The sequence below is a fragment of the Solea solea genome, chromosome 13 (assembly GCF_958295425.1).
Source record: "Solea solea chromosome 13, fSolSol10.1, whole genome shotgun sequence".
NCBI lineage: Eukaryota > Metazoa > Chordata > Actinopteri > Pleuronectiformes > Soleidae > Solea > Solea solea.
Window position 1 is genome coordinate 15,348,785 of NC_081146.1, and position 20,719 is coordinate 15,369,503.

At 41.8% G+C, this 20,719-nt stretch overlaps 1 protein-coding gene across 6 annotated transcripts in view; it reads left to right on the forward strand.

Annotated features, from left to right (window-relative positions):
- The window catches only part of LOC131470984 (RNA-binding motif, single-stranded-interacting protein 3-like), a 148,382-nt gene that overhangs the window by 62,371 nt on the left and 65,292 nt on the right, over positions 1 to 20,719 (forward strand). For all 6 annotated transcript variants that reach the window (XM_058647111.1, XM_058647110.1, XM_058647115.1 and 3 more), the window contains one exon: positions 13,375 to 13,556. In XM_058647111.1, the coding sequence (XP_058503094.1) occupies positions 13,375 to 13,556 (182 nt within the window). The remainder of the gene's footprint in view (positions 1 to 13,374; positions 13,557 to 20,719) is intronic.

Consider the following 20,719-nt stretch of genomic DNA (forward strand, 5'->3'; position numbering starts at 1 on the left):
CGGAGCGGAGCGCGCCTATAGTGCTTATGTGGCTAACAGCCACGTCGCGGGACTGAAGTCGTGTCGTTTTGATTTGCTGCTGGATTTCTTCTGAGAGCATGACAGTGAGTGTGAGACAGACAGAAGCTGAGCGGTGTCACACCCAGATTCATGGGACGTTGGTTGGCAGGTTTGCTATTGCTGTTTAAGCTGACTGTGTTTATACCTGGAGGGAACTCGCTGCTGCTGCTGCTGCTGCCGCTGCCGCCGCCACTACACTGTAGCCAATTTAGCTGGAGCACAGCTGCTGAGAAACTCCCTGAGGTGTATGTGCATGTGTGTTTCAGGATTAATCCACAGCACCAATTAAAGCCTCCCACTGTTTTTTTAAAGGATAAATTATTAACGGCAGAAGTGACCTCTCTTGTGGCCTTCCTCCCCTCTCCTGCTTTTTCTGTACACATGTCATTGTGCTTCCCTTCCTTTACTTTCCTTTCTGTATTTTTTGCCGTACACTTGTCTGTGTACATCCTTTGAATGACTGGATGGGTTTTATGTTTTGGGTCGTGTGTCCCTTATGTTGATTAGAATGTTGTCAAACATCACAAAATATGTTCGACCACAACTCAACAATGTAAATACAAAGTATACATAAGTAAGATGATATGGTGACAAGGTTTTCTATCTTAAAGGTGACATCATGATATGTTGAAGGAATGACAAAGATATGGAAGCAGTTTCTCTTCTGTTCACTCCGTTGCCTCCCTTTACCTGGCTTTTGTTCTCTGTGATATTTCTCATTTAGGATGCGTTTTTTTACCTCACTGAATACCTGTATATTTTTATGTCTCCAGGTTATAGTTGACCTGGAATGTTTTTTTCTACGTGGCTGCTTTCCCCTTTTCTCCCTCTCTCTGTTCAATAGTGAAATGAACATGTTAACCAGTAATGGATACTTTTAACCTTTTCCAGGTAATTTGATCAGGCCTTTAAATCAATTCCAGCGCACACACAGTGTGGGGATTATGATCGGTGAATACATCGGAGAGGGCGATTGTTGAAACAATTGACCGAAATATATGTAACACTGGCGTTACTTCGAGCTGCCATTCAGTCTTCCAGCACGTGGAGTTTCCTGTGGAAATCTGTGCAGCGTCCCCTCAACCATATTATATGCAATTTGTTTTGGCGTTGGCAATTAATTCTACCAAGTGAATCACAGAGCGAAGTGTAAAATTATTGAGCACGTTGGTGTCTAAGCTTTAATCAGAAATATAAAAGCAGTGATTTGACTGAGCTCTGCCTTTGTTAAAATGGCCTATTATGGATTTTCCCTTTTAGATATTCTCAGGTTATCATCTGATCTCGGTCGAAGCTCCTGCTTCTTTCCCTGAATATTTGTTCCTCATTTGGGGATGATGAAGGGATTTAATTAGTGCAGAGAGAGAGAGAGAGAAACAGGAACGGATGAGTGACACGGTGGAGGAAGGAAGCCGTGTAATAATGAATGGTCAGTGACCCTGGGAGCAGACAAAGTAAAGATAAGTGTTCAAATCAGACCTGGTCGATCTAAGGGAGAGGGGCATATTGAACCCTGTGACTACATTTGATGAGACTGTATGGAGACGCGTTGGTGCACTAATGCTGCAACATTGCAGGAATTACTGGTAAACCCTGTAGTTCCCATGCAGGATTATATGATCTGAATAATCTGTATGCAGGCACCATCTTTATGTCGCACACTTTCACAGTCTGTTTTTCTTTTTAGTGCAGTGAGATGATCTTTTTTTTTTTTTTTACTTCCAGTGTTTTCGCATGACTTTCATTAGCACAGATTATGTGTAATAGAATGCAGCTCGGCTGTGTTGCTGTGTGTCAACACACATCCAGCCTTTGTAGGGAGAGTGATGTGTATTTGTGTATATGTGGAAATCTTCAGACTGTACAAGGATTTAATTATATAGTGACACACTACGCAACGTCGCAATCAGGAGAGAATAGAGAATGAATAATGAATTTATTACTGTTTGAATGTAGTCTTTAAAGAGTCTTTTGGTGCTTGGACGTAAAGAGGGACATATTAAAGTTTAGAGCTGCTGCCGCCTCTGAGCAGCAACTAGGGAAGTCCCCCGAAGTCCAGACATTGGTGGTGATGACGGTTGGTGACTTGATGAAACTGATTAAGGATAAAGGATGGAGAATGATGCATGCAAAGACTTAAGTGGTGGTGATGGAGACGTGGAGGTTGCACTCGGCAGCAGAGCAAGAGAACTAACGCAGAAAGATCGTACTTTAAAAAAAGAGACAACCGTGATGTGAATGTATAACAGGCATTGACACCTAATGAATTGACAGGAAGGAGGTGCCACTGCACATGCTTGAAAGGAAGTTAAAATGGCAAAATGAGCAAAAAAACAAAAAAAAACATTTTAAGCACTTGATATTGATAATTATGACAGTTGAAGATTGAATTTATGGTTTTAAACTTCTTCACACACAGAAAATAACACACAACTTGCTCAATGAGATGAGAAAGAGACGTCCAGTTCTGCCAACATCGCATGAATGCGCTTCAAGCATTTAGCAAAAAACCACTGTGCCAAAGTACAGCGTCACAGAGCTGCACATGTAGACTAGACTTGTCATAACTGGCAGGTTTATCTAAAGCAGTGGGGAACGTGTGAACAATTTCATTCAGCCTGCAAGAAAATGTAAGATATTAGGTACAATCAAGGTAATAGAGCCAAGCAAATTGTCCTGTCTAAATGTCCTTCAGGGTGGTCTCTCCTTGACAGGTCACAGTAAGGATAAATGAAACATCTACAGTAGCTGATGCATATCACTCCCTACGTTTGCATGCACAGTCTAATTTAGCTAAGGCCATAGTCAGACTAAGTGAGGCAACTGGACAACTTGCGGAGTCTGACCAGTATCTCTCTAAAAGCTAGTGCGTATTGAATCACTTTCCCGTTGAGCCTTACGTCACATAAAAACAAACAAGCGGTGAGATGGATCTCTGCTTAGATTGGTGTGAGAGCAATTAACACATGACTTATTTATTCAATTTAATTGAAGTAGAAGGCAAATCATAGCACCTACATTGAGGTGAGTTGCTCACGATGCTGATTCGGTCTCTAGCATCATTACAGCTGAAAACATGCACTTTCTTTATGAATCATTAAGCTGCAAAGCTACAACAAACTCCCACTACTTGAGCTCAATAAACTGTTTGTACATTCTGAGGATTTTCCCCCACTTTGATGGGAAATTCTCTCGAGTTTGCGTCACCACCTTGGACAACCTACAGTTGTGAGTAGTTTGGGAATTATCTTTCTCAAAACTACCTATACTTGGAAAACCTGCCAGCAGCAGCATCTTCACTATTACCTGACATCAGACGCCTTACGAGCGAGAGAAGCACTTCCAGCCATTTCATTAGAGAGATTAGTGTTATACATGTTTTTTTTAATAATTTACTATGGCTCTCAAAGGACATTATTAAATTGAAATGGTACCAGACAAGAAAAAAAAAGGTTCCCCTTTCCAGATTCTAAATTCTCCATTTATGTTTTAAACTAAGTGGTCTGCTGCTTGATGTTGAAGGGCATTTTCCATTTAAGAAAATATGTTTTGTGTGTGTGTGCGCATGTACGTGTAACCTTGATAAGGAAATGGTTCTTATCCTAGTGCACAATAAATTCGAGCAGCAATATTAACGGATGTAAGGTAATATAGACTGGCAGTGACCCTACTGGGCATTTTCATAACTTCCACCTCTGCAGCTTTCACAGAATCTGTTCAGCAACACCTGATATTATTGCCTAGCTCTATGTTCCAGTGATGCGGTGAGTTACATTCCCATTTCTGTTGCCGCATAATATAGTATGTCATGACCCTGTGTTGTTGCTGTGCTTATAATTGATTCACTAATGAGACGACCTCCCCCACACACACTCACACACACACAGACTCACACACAAGCACACATGCCATTTGTCTTGTCTTTTCCATTTTTCATTCTTGCCATGTGAAGAAGAACCCAACACACAAGTGCACGCACCCACACACACACACACACAAAGGCAATTTCTATCATTTTTAGCTTCTCATTGTTGCCATGGGGAAACATTATTCTGTCTGCACACTTATTCTAAAGTCTCCATTCTTTGACCTGATGCTATATAAGCATTCAGTCTTATTCTCATGCCCTCTTATTCTGATGGTAATTTGACTGTCTGAAAAGACTGGCGGACGATTGTTATGTCTCATTCAACAAACTACGGTAAAAAGTCATTCCCGGGATTAAAAAAAGGAATAAAAGTTGGCGGTGAATTTCCAGGGCTCTGTTGTCATGTCTGCAGTTGCCTGTCAGCCCCCCTGTTCATATGCTAATGAGCCAGAGCTTGATTGTTTCCTCATATTTTAATCTCCAGCACAGTGTTGGAGCAGGAAGAGGAGGGGGAAGCCCGCAGAGAGGAGGAGTGTTGGTATGAGCAAGAGATGAGACAAGAGATGAGGGGATGAGACAAAAGAGACTGGAAAAGAAGAGAGGGCAGAAGCTGTGGGCTGCTGAGGAATGAAGGGGATAAGAAAAAGTTTAGTTCGAAAAGGAAAATGTTTGAAAGGATGGATGGGGTGAGGGAAATGGGAGAGCAGGATGAGATTATTCATATGCAAGAGCGATAAAGAGAGATAGAGGCACAGCTGGAGCAGGTAAGAATATACATTTCATCTCTTAAAGAGACATCTGCAATTCATTAGCAGAAGCGGAGCTACTGCTCACAATTCTCTGCAGTATTTTAAACTACGAGGGGAAGTCACTGAAGAGCAAAGAAACCCCCCCACACCACCCCGCCTATGTAGTGTAAGATTGTAAAGCACAATCACAATTTGCAGACTTTGTCTGCCACTGCTGCACACTTTAGGGTTAACATACTGACGGGGGGGGGGCAATATCAATATGCATTTTGGAGGTCATGCAATTAGGAAAGAAGAATATAGCATATATTTTTTTTTGAATATACCCAGAGAAGTATAGTAGATTAATTTAAATGATATATATTTTTAAATATACAGAGGTCGGATGTTACGGTGTCTTTTAGTTGCTGGGATTGTTGTTATACTAAAGACAGAGTATGTGCAAGAAAAAAAGCGTTTGCGAGGACTTGACTCTGAGCCAACATGTGCATACTGCTACATACTTGGCTCACAGAATGTAACAAAGTGGAGAGTTCACATATTGCACGTATAGGAAAACAGTTTATTTAAGTTAACATAACACCAAAACATAGTTTAACTTGTTAGCATCGGTGATATAGAGCATGTTTGTGTCAAAAAGGAAGAAATAAGAATGGGTAACTCTGGGTGCAGGCCGTATCAAAGCATGCCGCTTAGTCGTAGACAAAGAAAGAACACACATTACATGTGTGGCCATTTTCACGACCTTGAACTTACATGTGTGGCCAAGCAACTTGAATTGGTATGAGTATGGTGTTCTGTTTTAGGACTTAACAAAAGGAAATTCCTACTTTGGCATATAAAAAAATCCATCCTCCACTTTTCTTGGCTAACATGCTAATTTTCGTCCACTTGTTTTTATTAGGTCAGGCAGTGCAGGACAATGTCCAATGTCCCTGGACCAATATTTAACCTGGATTAAGATTAATATACATTCACATACTACATCCTTTCATTCACAGCCATTCTTGATTGTCAGTCAGTCAGTCATCATCTACCGCTTTATCCTCTGCCAGAGGGTCGCGGGGGGTGCTGTGCCAATCTCAGCTACATCGGGCGATAGGCGGGGTACACCCTGGACAGTTCGCCAGTCCATCGCAGGGCCACACACAGATAGAGACAAACAACCATTCACTCTCACACTCACTCCTATGGTCAATTTAGAGTGTCCAATTTACCTATCCCCACATTGCATGTTTTTGGACTGTGGGAGGAAGCCGGAGAACCCGGAGAGAACCCACGCACACACGGGGAGAACATGCAAACTCCATGCAGAAAGGCCCTTGTTCCAACCGGGGCTCGAACCCGGGTCTTCTCGCTGCAAGGCGAGAGTGCTAACCACTACACCACCGTGCGGCCCCATTCTTGATTGTGATCCCTCAAATCTTACATTGTGTTTCCACGTTATGTTTTACCTTTTAATCTCATCGAATGGAATATATATATATGTGTATATGTATATATATACTGTATATGTATATAGTTGACATACTTATAAAATAACCATTACAGTGTCTGTGATGTATGTGATCATTCACCATTGAACATGAACTCCTCTTCAACCTTTTGTATTATTTTTAAGTTACAGTTTCTAGAATGACAGTACAGTATGTGTACATGTAAACACGCTTTCAGAATATAACCCAATATAACCCACATGCAGGAAGTTCAGGGGTAGTGGGTTTTATTTGTTTGTTTTTTTATGGACATTTCCCATAACCCCCACACAAACATTCACTCAGCTTTGACCTCAAGAACAATAGCTGTGCAGTCAAACACAGATGCAAATCAATCCCATGGTAAACAGCTTGTCTCTACACTCTCGCCAGCACCTCCCCTCTCCTCTGACCTTCGCAGAAACACGGCCACAGGAATTCATGGAGAGTTCAGCAACTCACCGCTGTCACACTCCATCATCTCCTTATCTCCCACCATCAGTCGGCACCAGGTCGAAACTGGACGTCCTCCTCGGATGTTTGTGCAACTTGTTTATGACATCTTAGGTGTTGAGGCGGCTGCTATTGCTGATGTTAACAAGAGACAGAGCGAGGTAGACGGTGAGAACATGGTGCTCCACTGGGAAGCAACCTAGGCGACCCAGTCTTCTGAAGAGGAAGACAGAAACGGAATTAGTCTTTTGGGAAGGGGACTGGTGGAGTGGTATAGGGGAGGGGAGGATATTCAGTGAGAGGTTAGAAATAAACATGAAGGCAGAGATGAAGGAAATCAAAGTACATGTACAAGCACATCTGAAGTGAACCAACGTTAGGCTGGAGCCACGCTGGACGGGCGTGTGGCGCATCTGCATTGTGGAGTGTCAGGCTTTTTTATTTGGGCTCACGTGTTAACTGATCAGAGCAGCCACACTGCTTGCATGAGATGTTGAAGTATTTACTTATTTGTGCAGCAAAATAGGCAGTGAAATTGATCTTTCATTCAAGGTTCAACATCTATATATAGTTGCATATGTCACAAACACAACATGTCCTGTACTCATTTCATGAAAGTAAACTCTCTCTCGTGTTTTTGTTCCATCAATCCATTTCTTTTTAACAAAAAGCTTTATTGTGAAAGTCCTGGCGTCTACTCTATCACGGAGGAGTATTTAAAGTATTTGAAAGCATATATATTATGGTATCGTATAATATAAAACAGCAGCAGCTGTGACTCTCCAAATCCCAGATTCTGTGTAATACAGTAATATCTACAGTATCAGATATACCTCATGATATATATTTATATATATATAAAATAGCATTTAAATAAATGTACTTCACAGTGTTTCACAGATCATCCAGTGCCTGTTAAGTCTCATTAGATGACTCTCCGGTGTGATTTCCCCAGACTAAGTACAGACTATACCTCCAACCTACGCATTCTTCAACTTGACAATTGAAAACCTGTAAGTATCCTGTATTGGATTGCATTAGGCTTGCCTCCAAGAAAGCTATTTATACCCCACACATTACCTGAAGTCTCCACTTCTTGCCTGGACATCAACATTTTTTATTCTTTGTATTCAAATATATTTTCATAGTTTCCATTTTGTGATTGGAACACACACCCTGAAGCCACATCTCCCACTGGATGTGCCAGTTTGACAACTGAGTTACTGTAAATTCTTTGAAAGATTTGTTTCTGACACAAGCAATAACCATGCTGTATTTAGCAGCTGGTGTAATCTCCAAATGGGGATGGTATATTGGGAGCCATGTTTCCATTCCGATGTATACATAAGCTCTTCCTTAAACCCTTCTGCTGCTGTGTTTAAAGCCACTGAAGGGAGAATCTCAGCTCTGGACCTAAAAATAGCCTGCATTCTTTCCTCTGTGTTTCAGGAAGCACCAGAAAAGGCCGGAACTACGAGGTCTCCCATGTCCCATCCTTTTTCCTTTCGCTTATGTCTCATCCTCTTTCCCCTTCATCCCTTTTTCCTCTTCATCAGCCAATGCCAGCCCTCTTCCACCGTCTCTCCTTGCTGCTTTCTCTTTCACTGTCTCACTTCCATTTCTCTGTCCCTGCCTTCTAACCCTAACCCCCGAGTTTAACTCCTCTCCACTTGTAAATCATTATCATCAGTTATTTAGACACGCTGTCCTTGATGTTGAGCTTTAATCTTGTAATGAATCCTTGTCAGTGTCTGCATATAGAAATGTACTGTATATAAGTATGCCGTGTTGGCAGGTATTTCTGAAAACTGAGATTTTCCTCCACCGTTTTTTAAAAAGAATCCTGTCCACTTAAAACACACAAAAAAGAATATAGACAGTGTGTCACTGCTTCTTCCCGTAGGCCAACAACAATTGAGCACCGAGGGAAAAGAGAATTGTTTGTTAAACGATAACAAAGTGGAGCTGTTCCTCGACATCACACTGGAATACACAGTTAGCAAAGCACACGGAAACATTGATTGGGAGTCCCGCCAGTCCAAGTGAATCATCCTCACAAGTTTCCATGTTGCATGTTACGCCCTTCAGTTGGGGCCGTTTTCTACACTTCCAGGAAGGTGGTCATGTAACTTCTACAGTTGATTTGGAAACTAGCAATAGCTATAATCTCTATATATGTGCAAACCATCACTTACATTACAATAGTAACATGCATTGTCCATATCAAATAAAGCCTGCCCCACACTAGAGGATTTTCAGATCTTCAAACCGTCTCCGTTCGGCTACGTCTTGCAGGACACATGAAACAAGCAATCACACTATTGCCTTAAATCCACAAGTTTTTCCTCTTTCTCTATTGTCCACCGGGCTCCGGAGACGGTCTTCCCATTCCTCCTCGCCACAGTTGTCCTCTAGTGTGGGGCAGGTTTAAACTATATAATATACATAAATAAATAAGTGACTGCGGATGACTAGATCATTGTTACCTGAGGTCATTTTTTTTCCATACTAAAACGCACCTCCTGTACTTTTTCAACCAAAACATAGCCAGCAGTGTTTTTAATTTTTTAAGGCTCTTAAACGCCACGGTAGAGTGGACGACAGGCACATCCAGAGCAGAATGTGTGTTTTTCACAGTATCAATGTAGCACTGGAGTGAATGAGCTCTGTCTTTCCCTTTGTGTGTCTGTTTTGCTCTGACGCAGACCTGTTTGCATAAACACAATACCAACATCCACATCCCGGCACGCACACTGAACAGCCGCATGCAAAAATGAGAATTGTGGTTAGCGACAGCAAAATAAATCAGCCCGTGTCACTTAATCAGCACTGATCATTGAGAGAACACAGATTTCATAGATATTATTCATTGGAATCTGCACAAATGAGCCTCCAGAGCAGAGTCAGTGTGCACGGCTCCACAGTCATTAAGTTTCAAGGCAACTGCAAATGTTTATGTTATGGAATAGGCTTTTGTGAAGACCATTGTGGCATAATAATGTTGATACTCATCATGGGTAGTTGCTCCTGCACATATAGACTCAGTCACGCATGGAATCTGCAAAAACTGTGTTTGCTGTTGTGTTTGTGTCTCTTATTCGTGCTCTCAGTGTTGGGGTTATCCTTAAAACAGAGACATTGCGAGAAAGAAAGAGAGGAGGCACCGTAGAGGGACAAGTGGCCGGATTGTCGAGTGAGTGTGTGGAAAGTGGAGCGATATCGGTGAAAAGAGCGAGAGATTGAACCCTGATTGACCCAAATTTGACAGGTAGAAGAGAAGGAGGAATCATGGATGCCAGAGAGAGAGAGAGAGAAAGATTGTGATGTTTGAGAGGATTCCCTTTCACAGTCTCTGACACATCACACACAGCTCACTCTTGCCAGGACACTGACAGCTGCACGAATGTCTTGAGAGAGGTTTCCCTGGGCAAGATCTTTGATCAACTGTGTGTGTGTGTGTGTGTGTGCAGGTTTGGTGACTGCAGTTTAACCAAAATCTAAACAAAATGTAATATTATTTTCACTTATGAAATGCAATACAGAGTGTTATAATAATTTAAGCGTAGAAAGAGTAAATCATGTGGATGTAGGTTGCTTTTGTGGTTACATTTTGTGTCTTGTCTACAGTAAATTGGTTGCGTTTGGATGTATGGCATGTTTGCGACGTGCACATGTATTATCTCACAAATCTACTGTTGTTTTTATTGCAGCGGTGTGTCTCTGTTTTATTTGGGTTTGACACATCCCAACAGGTAGCTTTTCAGAGGTGGTGGGTAAAACACTGAATCAGTCTTTAACACAGTTCATGAAAACACTGCAATTCTCAGTGAAAATTGCACACCGTTGCGTACTGAGCATCTCCTGATGTGTTTCCTCTGTGTGGCTGTTTACTGTTAGGTGAAGTAAAAATGTAAAAGTTTCAAGACATTACTTAAACTTCCTTAATTTGTAAAGTTATTGTACCGAATCGATTCACCATGTAGTTTTAGGAGGCAAATAAACCATTCATCATGCATTGCACCCTATTACTAGTGACATTTGGGCAACAATTAGCAACGGATGATTATTTTCAATACTGATTAATTACCTAGTGTATATAATGACACAAACTCGCACAATATAAGAATAAAAAAAAGGAAGATAAACAGTATAGGGCATCAGCACAATGTGTGATGGTTTTGCTTGATAATGGACTTAATTAATTGGCAATTACGTTGCTTTCAACTGATTGATTTGATTTAGTTTTATAGCACTTTGCATTTCTTACATTTGCATAGACCATACAATTATGTTCTCCTGTCCTGTAAGATATTATTACAAATAGAGAAGTATTTATCACAGCTCTCAGAATGAAGTATAACAGAGTGTCATTTATTTTTCCTTCTGTGTGCTTTGTTTTGTTGAAGTGTGTTTAAGCTCACGCTGGGCTGTTAATGTAGAGCCCTGGCCTGTAAATGACACTGTTCCACTGCTACGTGTTTGCTGAACGTGTCCTGTGTTGTGTTAATGCTGTCTTTGTATGTGTGGATGTGTGTGTTTGTGCACGTGTTTTGTATTTGTTAAGACCTTTTTCATGCGTAAGCACTGACCTTGTCAGGCCCAGTAGTTCTCATGGAGACCAAAACCTGGTCCTAATGAAGCAGAACCTAATTTAATGTGGAGAAGTCCACAATTCAACTGATCTTACTTACCAACTCTACATGTACTATATGCAATGGAAAGTCCTGTAGCCAGTTTGTGTGTGTCGACTGTTGACGAGGGCAGGTGAGACAGGGAGATAGTGGAGTCCCATCTGGGCCACACAGGTTCTGTGTGCAGAGTGTGACGGCGACATCGCAGATCTGCTGCGTCTCACATACGGCTGTTGTTCACCCAGGAAGCATTATCTGCTGCAGGGCTGCTGCTATGTTTTGCACAGTGTTTACCTTTGAAGATTTACATGACAAATATAACAAACTTATGCCTTTATGCGCAACTTAAAGCCAGGACTTCATTTTTAAGCCATGGATTGGTTTATCTGGCAAACACTTTACAATAAATGCCTAAAAAATTGATCAATGTGACAGACACAGCCATTAAAACAGTGGTCAAAATCATTTTCGGACTCGACTTTGCTGTGAACGGTGTGCAGCTTGCATTGAAAAGACTCAAAAAGAGCAGCATGGCTGACTTGTTTTGTCTGTGCAGTCTCACATAGACAGTGTGGCTGCTCTTTTGTGATTAATGTGTGACTAGATGAAAAATAAGTGTGGCCAAGGCCCCAGGAAGGGGCTAAGTAGCCACCTCTCCTCTATGTGGTCTGAGTGACTGGATCTCATTTGTGTCACCTCAGTGCTTCTTGAGTGCATTTGCACCTGCACTGAGAGCTGCCTGACTTTTCTTAGAGATGTTAAGACCAGGTTTTTGAACTGGTTCAAATCAGTGTTTTGAATGCTGCTGAATGTGAATCAAGCTTTTCTACTTTCTGCAAACGTTACCTCAGTGTTTGCCAGACATGGGTGGATTTGTACTCTCCAAACCCATATTAATCCTCAAAGCTGTCCTCTCTGCCAGAAATGTTCATCTTATTGAGTACTGAGCTTTGTAATTGGACTGTGGCGGCTGTTTGGAAATGTTTGAGTAAGTCTGAGCTGATGAAGGGCCTAGGCCAGGATTAAACACTGGATGGCATTGTTTGTGCACCTGATGAAGGGATGCTGAGTAGAAAATGTGTTTGATTGAATTTAACGTATAATTCCAACGTTACATTAAAATAGTGCTAGTCTGTATACCGGTACATACCGAAAACCGTTAAAAAACGTATGATGTAAATGTTTTGTATACGGCAAAACCGGTATATGAATATATTTTGCAATGTAGCGCAGAAAAACACTGTTTGATGGGGGACCCTTTTCACCGCTGCACCACACATGCTTCAGGCTTAGCTGATGAAGTAACTGTGCCATTAATTGCATGAATTATCAATTTACTCCACCACCTTGGCAGAAAAAACAACAACACTCAACTGTGCCTCGCTTTCGCTAGAGTACTCACTCATGCATGAAAACAATAACGTTGTATACCATGAAATCTTTGAAAATTTGGAAAATAACGTGATATACATTTTTGGTCATACTGCCCAGCACTACCTTAAAATACAAGACCGTAACTTCAAGTAATGACTTAAAGTTAATTGATCACAGTTTAAAATAAAATCCAGTTTTAAAAATTGCCTCGTCTTCTGTTTTTGCTGTGCGCTGATTAATTTGGCTCAGAATCACAATCACTAGAAAGGGCACTCAGCCTTGTGTCCTCCGATCTGACACTTTGTAAAACAGTACATCCTTAATTCAGCTTGACAAATTCCAAAACATTATAATCTACAATAGGTACAGTAACTCCTGTCATGCCACTGACTGAATGTGAAAGATTATTGTACTATCCTCAAAGCTAACTGAAGCTGTTATAGGCTGCAGCACAGCCTGTAATTGTTATTGATACAAGCTTATTGCTAAACTTGGTACCATAATCATCAGTAGTTATAAAGTACATATCCTGCTTCCTTGATTTGATGTGTTTCCGGTTGAATTAACATATCACTGTGGGACGTGATGCAGGAAGAGATTATTTTAAAAAGGATGCGAGTCTTGTAAGAGTTTCATTTTTGTAATGGATGCAACTGAAGCCGAAAATAACTGTGTCCTCATTAGATTATGGACCAAGCAGTTTTCATTTTGTTGTGCCCCTAAATGACCTTCCCCTCTCGTTTTCTCTCTCTCTCTTTCTGCAGCAGTCCTATGTTCCTCCCCCTCAACCCATGGCTCCGCCCAGTCCTGGCACCACAGGAGGAGGAGGCGGTGGAGGTGGAGGTCATGGAGGAGGGTTAATGGAGCAGCTTAGTAAGACCAACCTGTACATCAGAGGCCTGCCACCAGCTACCACCGACCAGGACCTCATCAAACTCTGCCAGCCGTGAGTTCTATTCTATTTTATTTTATTTTATTTTATTTTATTTTATTTTATTTTATTTTATTTTATTCTATTCTATTCTATTCTATTCTATTCTATTCTATTCTATTCTATTCTATTCTATTTTATTTTATTTTATTTTATTCTATTTAAGCCTTTAACACCGAGTGTATTGCAGACGACACATTTGCGCAAGTCTGCTTTGCATTAATGTAATGTTTCTGAAAGCCGAGTAATTGCAAGTCAAAGCCAACATGTGGTTATTACGGTAATTTCACTCGCGCTATTGCAGGAAGCCGGCAAATCCTTTTTTTTTTCATATTAAATTCTTAATACAGTATTTTAACATGCAGTAAATTGTATATAACTGCCAGATATTGAAAGTTATTCTGGAAAAATGGGCAAAAGCACTTACTCACTGGACATTTCCAGACGGACATTTTGAGGCTTAAGTCAGTACTAGGTGAGTCAAACAGTGATTCTACTGAGCATCAGCATTTTGCACTTGACCTCTAAAGGGGCACACGGACACACAAACACACGTGATCCTTTACCCATAACCAGTTAATGCCTCACCCTAACCATAAACTCACAACAATACAATTGTTAGCCCTAAACTTAACCAGTCTCTCAGAAATAAAGTTGTGCCTCACAAGGACCCACTGGTCCTGACAAGGTCAGTGTTTTTGACAGGAAATGTCCTAAAAAGGCAAAAAATACAAGTTTAAACACACCTCCCTCTGTCGTCTCTCTGCAGAGGTTTTAATCTTGCATTATTCCAACACATTTACCAATATTTCTGGCTCTTTTTTGTGCTTTTGGAATTCTTTGATTCTATGATTTGTTACTTTTCTCTGTGCAATTGTTGTATTTGCATTGCTCTGAGCTATGAGTCTGTAATGATGAAAGTTTAATGCATATGATAAACCAGCGCTCCCATAGGGTCTTGTTTGCCTACAGTTAACATCTTTTGCCAGCAAATGTAACTGGAGAACTAGAATGAAACATTGTCGAGCTAAGGGCTTTAAATGAACTCATCAGAAAATGTAAAATATAGAGAATATAAGTTACACTCACGCACAGTCCCACTCTTGTACACCATACCTTGCCCTTCTGCGTGTCAGCTGCAGTTCAAGCCTGTTGTATTTCTGCTCAGCCCTGGAGGCGTTCTGGAGAATCAGGGTGAAAAATGGGTGCCAATAAAAGTTTCATTAGAGGCCCAGTGAGTGTGCCAAGTGGCCAGTAACGTTTAGGAAAGGTCGGCGGGGGGAGGGTGAACTGTGTGTTCTGCTGGGCAGCAGCTTCAGCCTTGGGTTTCCAACTCTCTCCGGCTTTTAGAAAATACACTGAGTGGCAGTTTCCTGTCACTCACTGGCATGACAGGCACACATGCACTTACACACACACACACATACTAATAGAGTGAGAGAGTGAAAGGGGGGGAACACACACGCAAACATTTAACTCGTGCACAGAGTGACGATGAATAACAGAAAGACAATCCCCTCAAAACTGACACACACACACTCATCATACACACTTTCAACTCAATGTCATCCTCATCTTTATTGTTAGCAAGTGTGGCTTTTGTGAGTGAGTGTGTGTGTGTGTGTGTCAACCCACCCACCATCACCATCCTCTCCCTTCCCATTCTGTCATCCTCCTCATTTCCTGCTTGCATCCTTCTCTCGGTGTCCCCCCTCCCTCTATCCCTTACCCCTCCCTCCCTTCCTCTCTCCCTGTCTCTGTGCCAGTTCTCAGAGTGTCAGTGAAAAGTGCTGTTGTCAGCTGACATTTCCAATCACTCCCCCGGTTGCCCAAACTATGGACACACTTTCAACGTCTGGGGACAGAGCGGAACGTGAGCGGAATCTAAAGCACAGCACAAGGACAATTTCTCTCTCGCACACACGCTCGCTTTCACTCACACTCGTTGCCTTGCTCTCTCTCTCTCTCTCTCCCTCTGTCTCTCTCGTGCTTGCCTCTGCTTCACTACCCTTATCTAGTTATCTATGGATCTACTTCACAATCAAGGGGGTTGTATTAGGACAGGGAAAGTTTCACCACTCAAAGGCGAAATCACGAACAATCAGGGACACAACACACTGGATGCATTTACAATCTCTCTTTGATCATCCGCAGCTGAGTTAGAAAAACTAATGTATTGCTCTGAAACATGCAAAGCGAGTGCTGGAAATTGTGCTTGTTGTCTTGGTAGCAGGTGTTATGAAACATAAACCCCGGACGTGTATTTCTGTCCTGAAAAACTGTTACCAGTGTAAACTCAAATCTCGTTGCCCTTTTTCCCCCATGGAAATCATGCCTGAAGATGTTAGACGACATATGGGAATGGATTTGAGGACATCTCAAGCTCTGAAACTCTTTCCGTCTTCCTCCAGTGTTGGTCTGTTTGACTCTAACGGTTGGAAAACTGAGGGAAACACGGGAGACAAGACAGCTGTATCGGATGCCCAATTAGAAGACACCACACGCAGGGACCAACCTGCATGAACACCCATGAACACACACACACATATATATATATAGATATATATATATATATATATATATATATATATATATATATATGGTCTCATTTTCAAACACAGCAGAATATGCAGATACATTATACAGTATAGTACAGTCTATACACTGTACGCCATACACACTTTGGTGGGAACTGTGTTATGATGTGTCACATCAAATGGTGAGCTTCCATAGGCCGACGGTGCTGCACAAGGGAGTGCAAACACAGATCTGTTGCTGTGTGGTTCCTCTGAGGACTGTCATTAACACACAAACACACACACACAGATTTTGTCAACCTTGCCGAAATTGGGTGCACTGACATTTGTGTTGACATTCCTCCTTAAGTCTTGACAGTCTGGGAAATGCTGTCAGTTTCAGTGGGCTTACTGTTCTTTGTGTTTCACACTGTTTGGCGCAAAAAGAAAATAAAGAAATCTAAATTCCACTTCTGGCTCGGGTTCTAAGACCTATCCGTGAAGAGGACATTTGTACCTTGTCCTGAAAGAGTTGTCATACTGGAAGTCTGTGAGCCTTTACCCCCCCCTTACCAACTCACCCCAACTGCTGCTGTGGAAAGGGCTTTCTTCTCTGCCTCATACAGTCGTATTTTTTTCTGCTTTATACTGTTCTGTACTGGAGCTTTGTAGCATTTTTGTCAAGCCAAGAAAAATAGACTTTTTTTTATATAAGTCAGCGAGTCTCGGTTGAATACTTTATCACCCTTGCTACAAATGCACAGTGCAGAGAGGGTGTTTTTTTTTATGCATTATATTTTCAGTACTTAAGCAAGAAAGGAAACAACCATATAGTGAGCAACTTTGCAGAGGGAAACACTTGATGACAGAGGTCAAAAGAGAGCGGCTACACTGGTTCAAAGAAATTGGTGGTGCATGAGGTCTTTGTCCTGCATTCATACTCATTCCACAAACACTCATATACACGTAATCTCAAGGACTTTGCACCCACACAAGTATTTGTATCCTCAAATGTGTCCAGACACATACTTTCACACATGCACTATAGGTGTTTACACTCGCACAACGATACCAAGTTTTAATTAAATGAAGGCAGAAGTCAAAACGCTGGGTACTGCCAGATGGCGTGTGTAATGTGTGTGATTACCGCTTTGGTGTTTTTGATTTGTGAGGTTGCTTTGCGTGTGTGTGTCTGCGTGTGTGTTTGTTTGTGCGTAGATGTGTGGGCGATTAGCCCTGCCTTTTGTTTTTTTTTCCACGTCTGCAGGCATTGGATTGCTCCCCAAACCGCAGGCCAAAGATCTTGTTTACCACCAGCCATGACTTTGTGAAAAACACCCAGGCAAACATCAGACCTCGTTTCAGGCTGTCACAATCAATGGATGTGTAAATACCCTAAAACAATCTCAAATTGAAGGAGAACGTGCGCGAATTGTACATTGTTCTCTCTTCCAACAGCGAGATCATAGGCTGCTCAGCTGTCATATTATGTGTGATAGCAAACCCTTTAAAGCGTTTTTTTCTGTCTTTATTTCTTAAGTCTCCTGTCCCAATAGAGTTGATTTGAGGCTGTCAGAAGAGCTAGTCTCTGTGAAGAGGACATTTGTACCTTGTCCTGAAAGAGTTGTCATACTGGAAGTCTGTGAGCCTTTACCCCCCCCTTACCAACTCACCCCAACTGCTGCTGTGGAAAGGGCTTTCTTCTCTGCCTCATACAGTCGTATTTTTTTCTGCTTTATACTGTTCTGTACTGGAGCTTTGTAGCATTTTTGTCAAGCCAAGAAAAATAGACTTTTTTTTATATAAGTCAGCGAGTCTCGGTTGAATACTTTATCACCCTTGCTACAAATGCACAGTGCAGAGAGGGTGTTTTTTTTTATGCATTATATTTTCAGTACTTAAGCAAGAAAGGAAACAACCATATAGTGAGCAACTTTGCAGAGGGAAACACTTGATGACAGAGGTCAAAAGAGAGCGGCTACACTGGTTCGAGCTTTTACGGAGATAACCCGACTCTGCCAAAGTTTGGCGAGCAATAAAAAAAGCATCAAACATAGTCTAATGTCTGATGAAACAGCATTTCTGCTGAGGCTGCAGATGATAAGTCAGAATTTAACAACATGAATCCATTGACCCAGTCTGCCTTATGGTACTGTAACTGTCCTAGCACACAGTCCACCAATCATGGTTTGATTGCCACAGCCTGTCCGAGTAAAGGCCGTGCATCCCTTTATAGCCTCGGTTTACAGTGCCATCATTTAATGACTACTTCCTGCACAATCATTTACTGATTTATTTCACTCTTAATTGTTTCATGAACACAACAGCCAGATCTAAATCCAAGGAACACGTTTCAGATGTGTAAGTTAGGATGCGTTTGGCAACATTGTGCAGCTGCAGCAATTATGTGATGCAGTTTTTTCTTAGTGGACCAGAATCTCAGAGAAATGGTCCCAACACCATCGTGTGCAGTGCCACCAGGAACTGTTTGAATGTCCAGTATTAGTATGTTGTCTTGGTGATTGTGTGTCAAGTAGCCCTGAATAAGTTAGCTGTGCTTTAGATCACTCTGTAAAGCTTGTTGGGAAGCTCCTTAATGAGGAAGTGTTGCATGAAAACTCAATTCCCATTCCTGATTTTTTTTCATCATAATGAGTATCCAACAGAAACAAATGACATAACTTAGCTCCTTTTTTACTGACTGTTTCTATGGCACAATGAAAAGCAATGGGATATGGAAGAGCTGGCCATCTGGCTCCTTTGAATCCGTTGGCGGAATCTTTTAAGTATTTGAATGGTTTTTATTTGTCTCATGTGTCGCTGCTGTTCGGTCAAGTGCAGGTCGATGTTATTGAAGGTTGTTCCAGGCTTCTGCTGAAATCAGCTAAAGGTTCCCAGTTGGGATTGAGCACAGAACAGGACACTCAGAACTTTCCTCTCACTACCCTCAACCTCGTTCCTTCATAATCTGATCTGCAGTCAGTACTCTCCCCCGTCTCTCCTCTACAATAGCACATTCTTGTAGCCACCAGGATAAAATTGAGTTTTACAACTGAGTCAAGTTCCGAGTAAGACACTATTTGGGATGATGCAGTGTTGTTGTAATTTGACATTTCCCCAAGACCTTGGCATCGTCTCCTCCACTGTCCTTTCCTTGTTTTTCAGGCCAGCTAAAATGTGCAACCACAGAAAGAACAGGTGGCTCTTTCCTTGTACGTCATTGCTCTGATTATATCACACACGCAATCACAGCTACCCATTAAAACATATGCTCTATTTGTTTTCCACTTGGTGAAAATAGACAGCTATGAACATATGTCTTTGAGATTCATAATGGGTTGAGCTAGGTACATCTATCTCTCTCTCCCTGTTATTTCTAACTCTGTTTTGACACACACATGCACAAAGTCTGGAAATCTTTCACTTGTCTGCCCGGGGAACAACCTGCCAAAGAAATTGGTGGTGCATGAGGTCTTTGTCCTGCATTCATACTCATTCCACAAACACTCATATACACGTAATCTCAAGGACTTTGCACCCACACAAGTATTTGTATCCTCAAATGTGTCCAGACACATACTTTCACACATGCACTATAGGTGTTTACACTCGCACAACGATACCAAGTTTTAATTAAATGAAGGCAGAAGTCAAAACGCTGGGTACTGCCAGATGGCGTGTGTAATGTGTGTGATTACCGCTTTGGTGTTTTTGATTTGTGAGGTTGCTTTGCGTGTGTGTGTCTGCGTGTGTGTTTGTTTGTGCGTAGATGTGTGGGCGATTAGCCCTGCCTTTTGTTTTTTTTTCCACGTCTGCAGGCATTGGATTGCTCCCCAAACCGCAGGCCAAAGATCTTGTTTACCACCAGCCATGACTTTGTGAAAAACACCCAGGCAAACATCAGACCTCGTTTCAGGCTGTCACAATCAATGGATGTGTAAATACCCTAAAACAATCTCAAATTGAAGGAGAACGTGCGCGAATTGTACATTGTTCTCTCTTCCAACAGCGAGATCATAGGCTGCTCAGCTGTCATATTATGTGTGATAGCAAACCCTTTAAAGCGTTTTTTTCTGTCTTTATTTCTTAAGTCTCCTGTCCCAATAGAGTTGATTTGAGGCTGTCAGAAGAGCTAGTCTCTGTTCCCCTCTCTACTGACAGAAGCGGCTGGCTGACAGAGACTCTCCTGATGGTGACAACTAAATGATCTCTTCTTTATTAAACACCTCTTACTATCTCTCTCCATCGTTCCCTGACTACCCCGCTTCCTCCGCGCCTTTAGCGTCTGTTTTTATCTTTTGACTGACTGCTCTCCCTCTCCTCGTCTGTTTCTCATTACTCCCTCACTACTCTCGCTTTTTCACCTCCCCTCTTTGCAACCTCCTCAGTCGTAATTTCACTTGGTTTTCTTTATTGTTTTTATCTGCCTTTTTTTTTTTTTTAGCTCTAAAACGGATGCGAGTATAAACCTGGAGCCATCAGCCAGCCTGTCATTCTGTCTGTTTGTTTGATAGTCAGTCGGTCAGCCAATCAGGCATCATGCAAAAATGTTAAAACATTAATTTAAATGTCTCATGCACAGAGCTAGGCATTGATCCAGACTGATCTCGGTGATCTGAGTGTTCTCTCTGAGTCTCCGCCCCCCCCCCCCCCCCCCCCCTT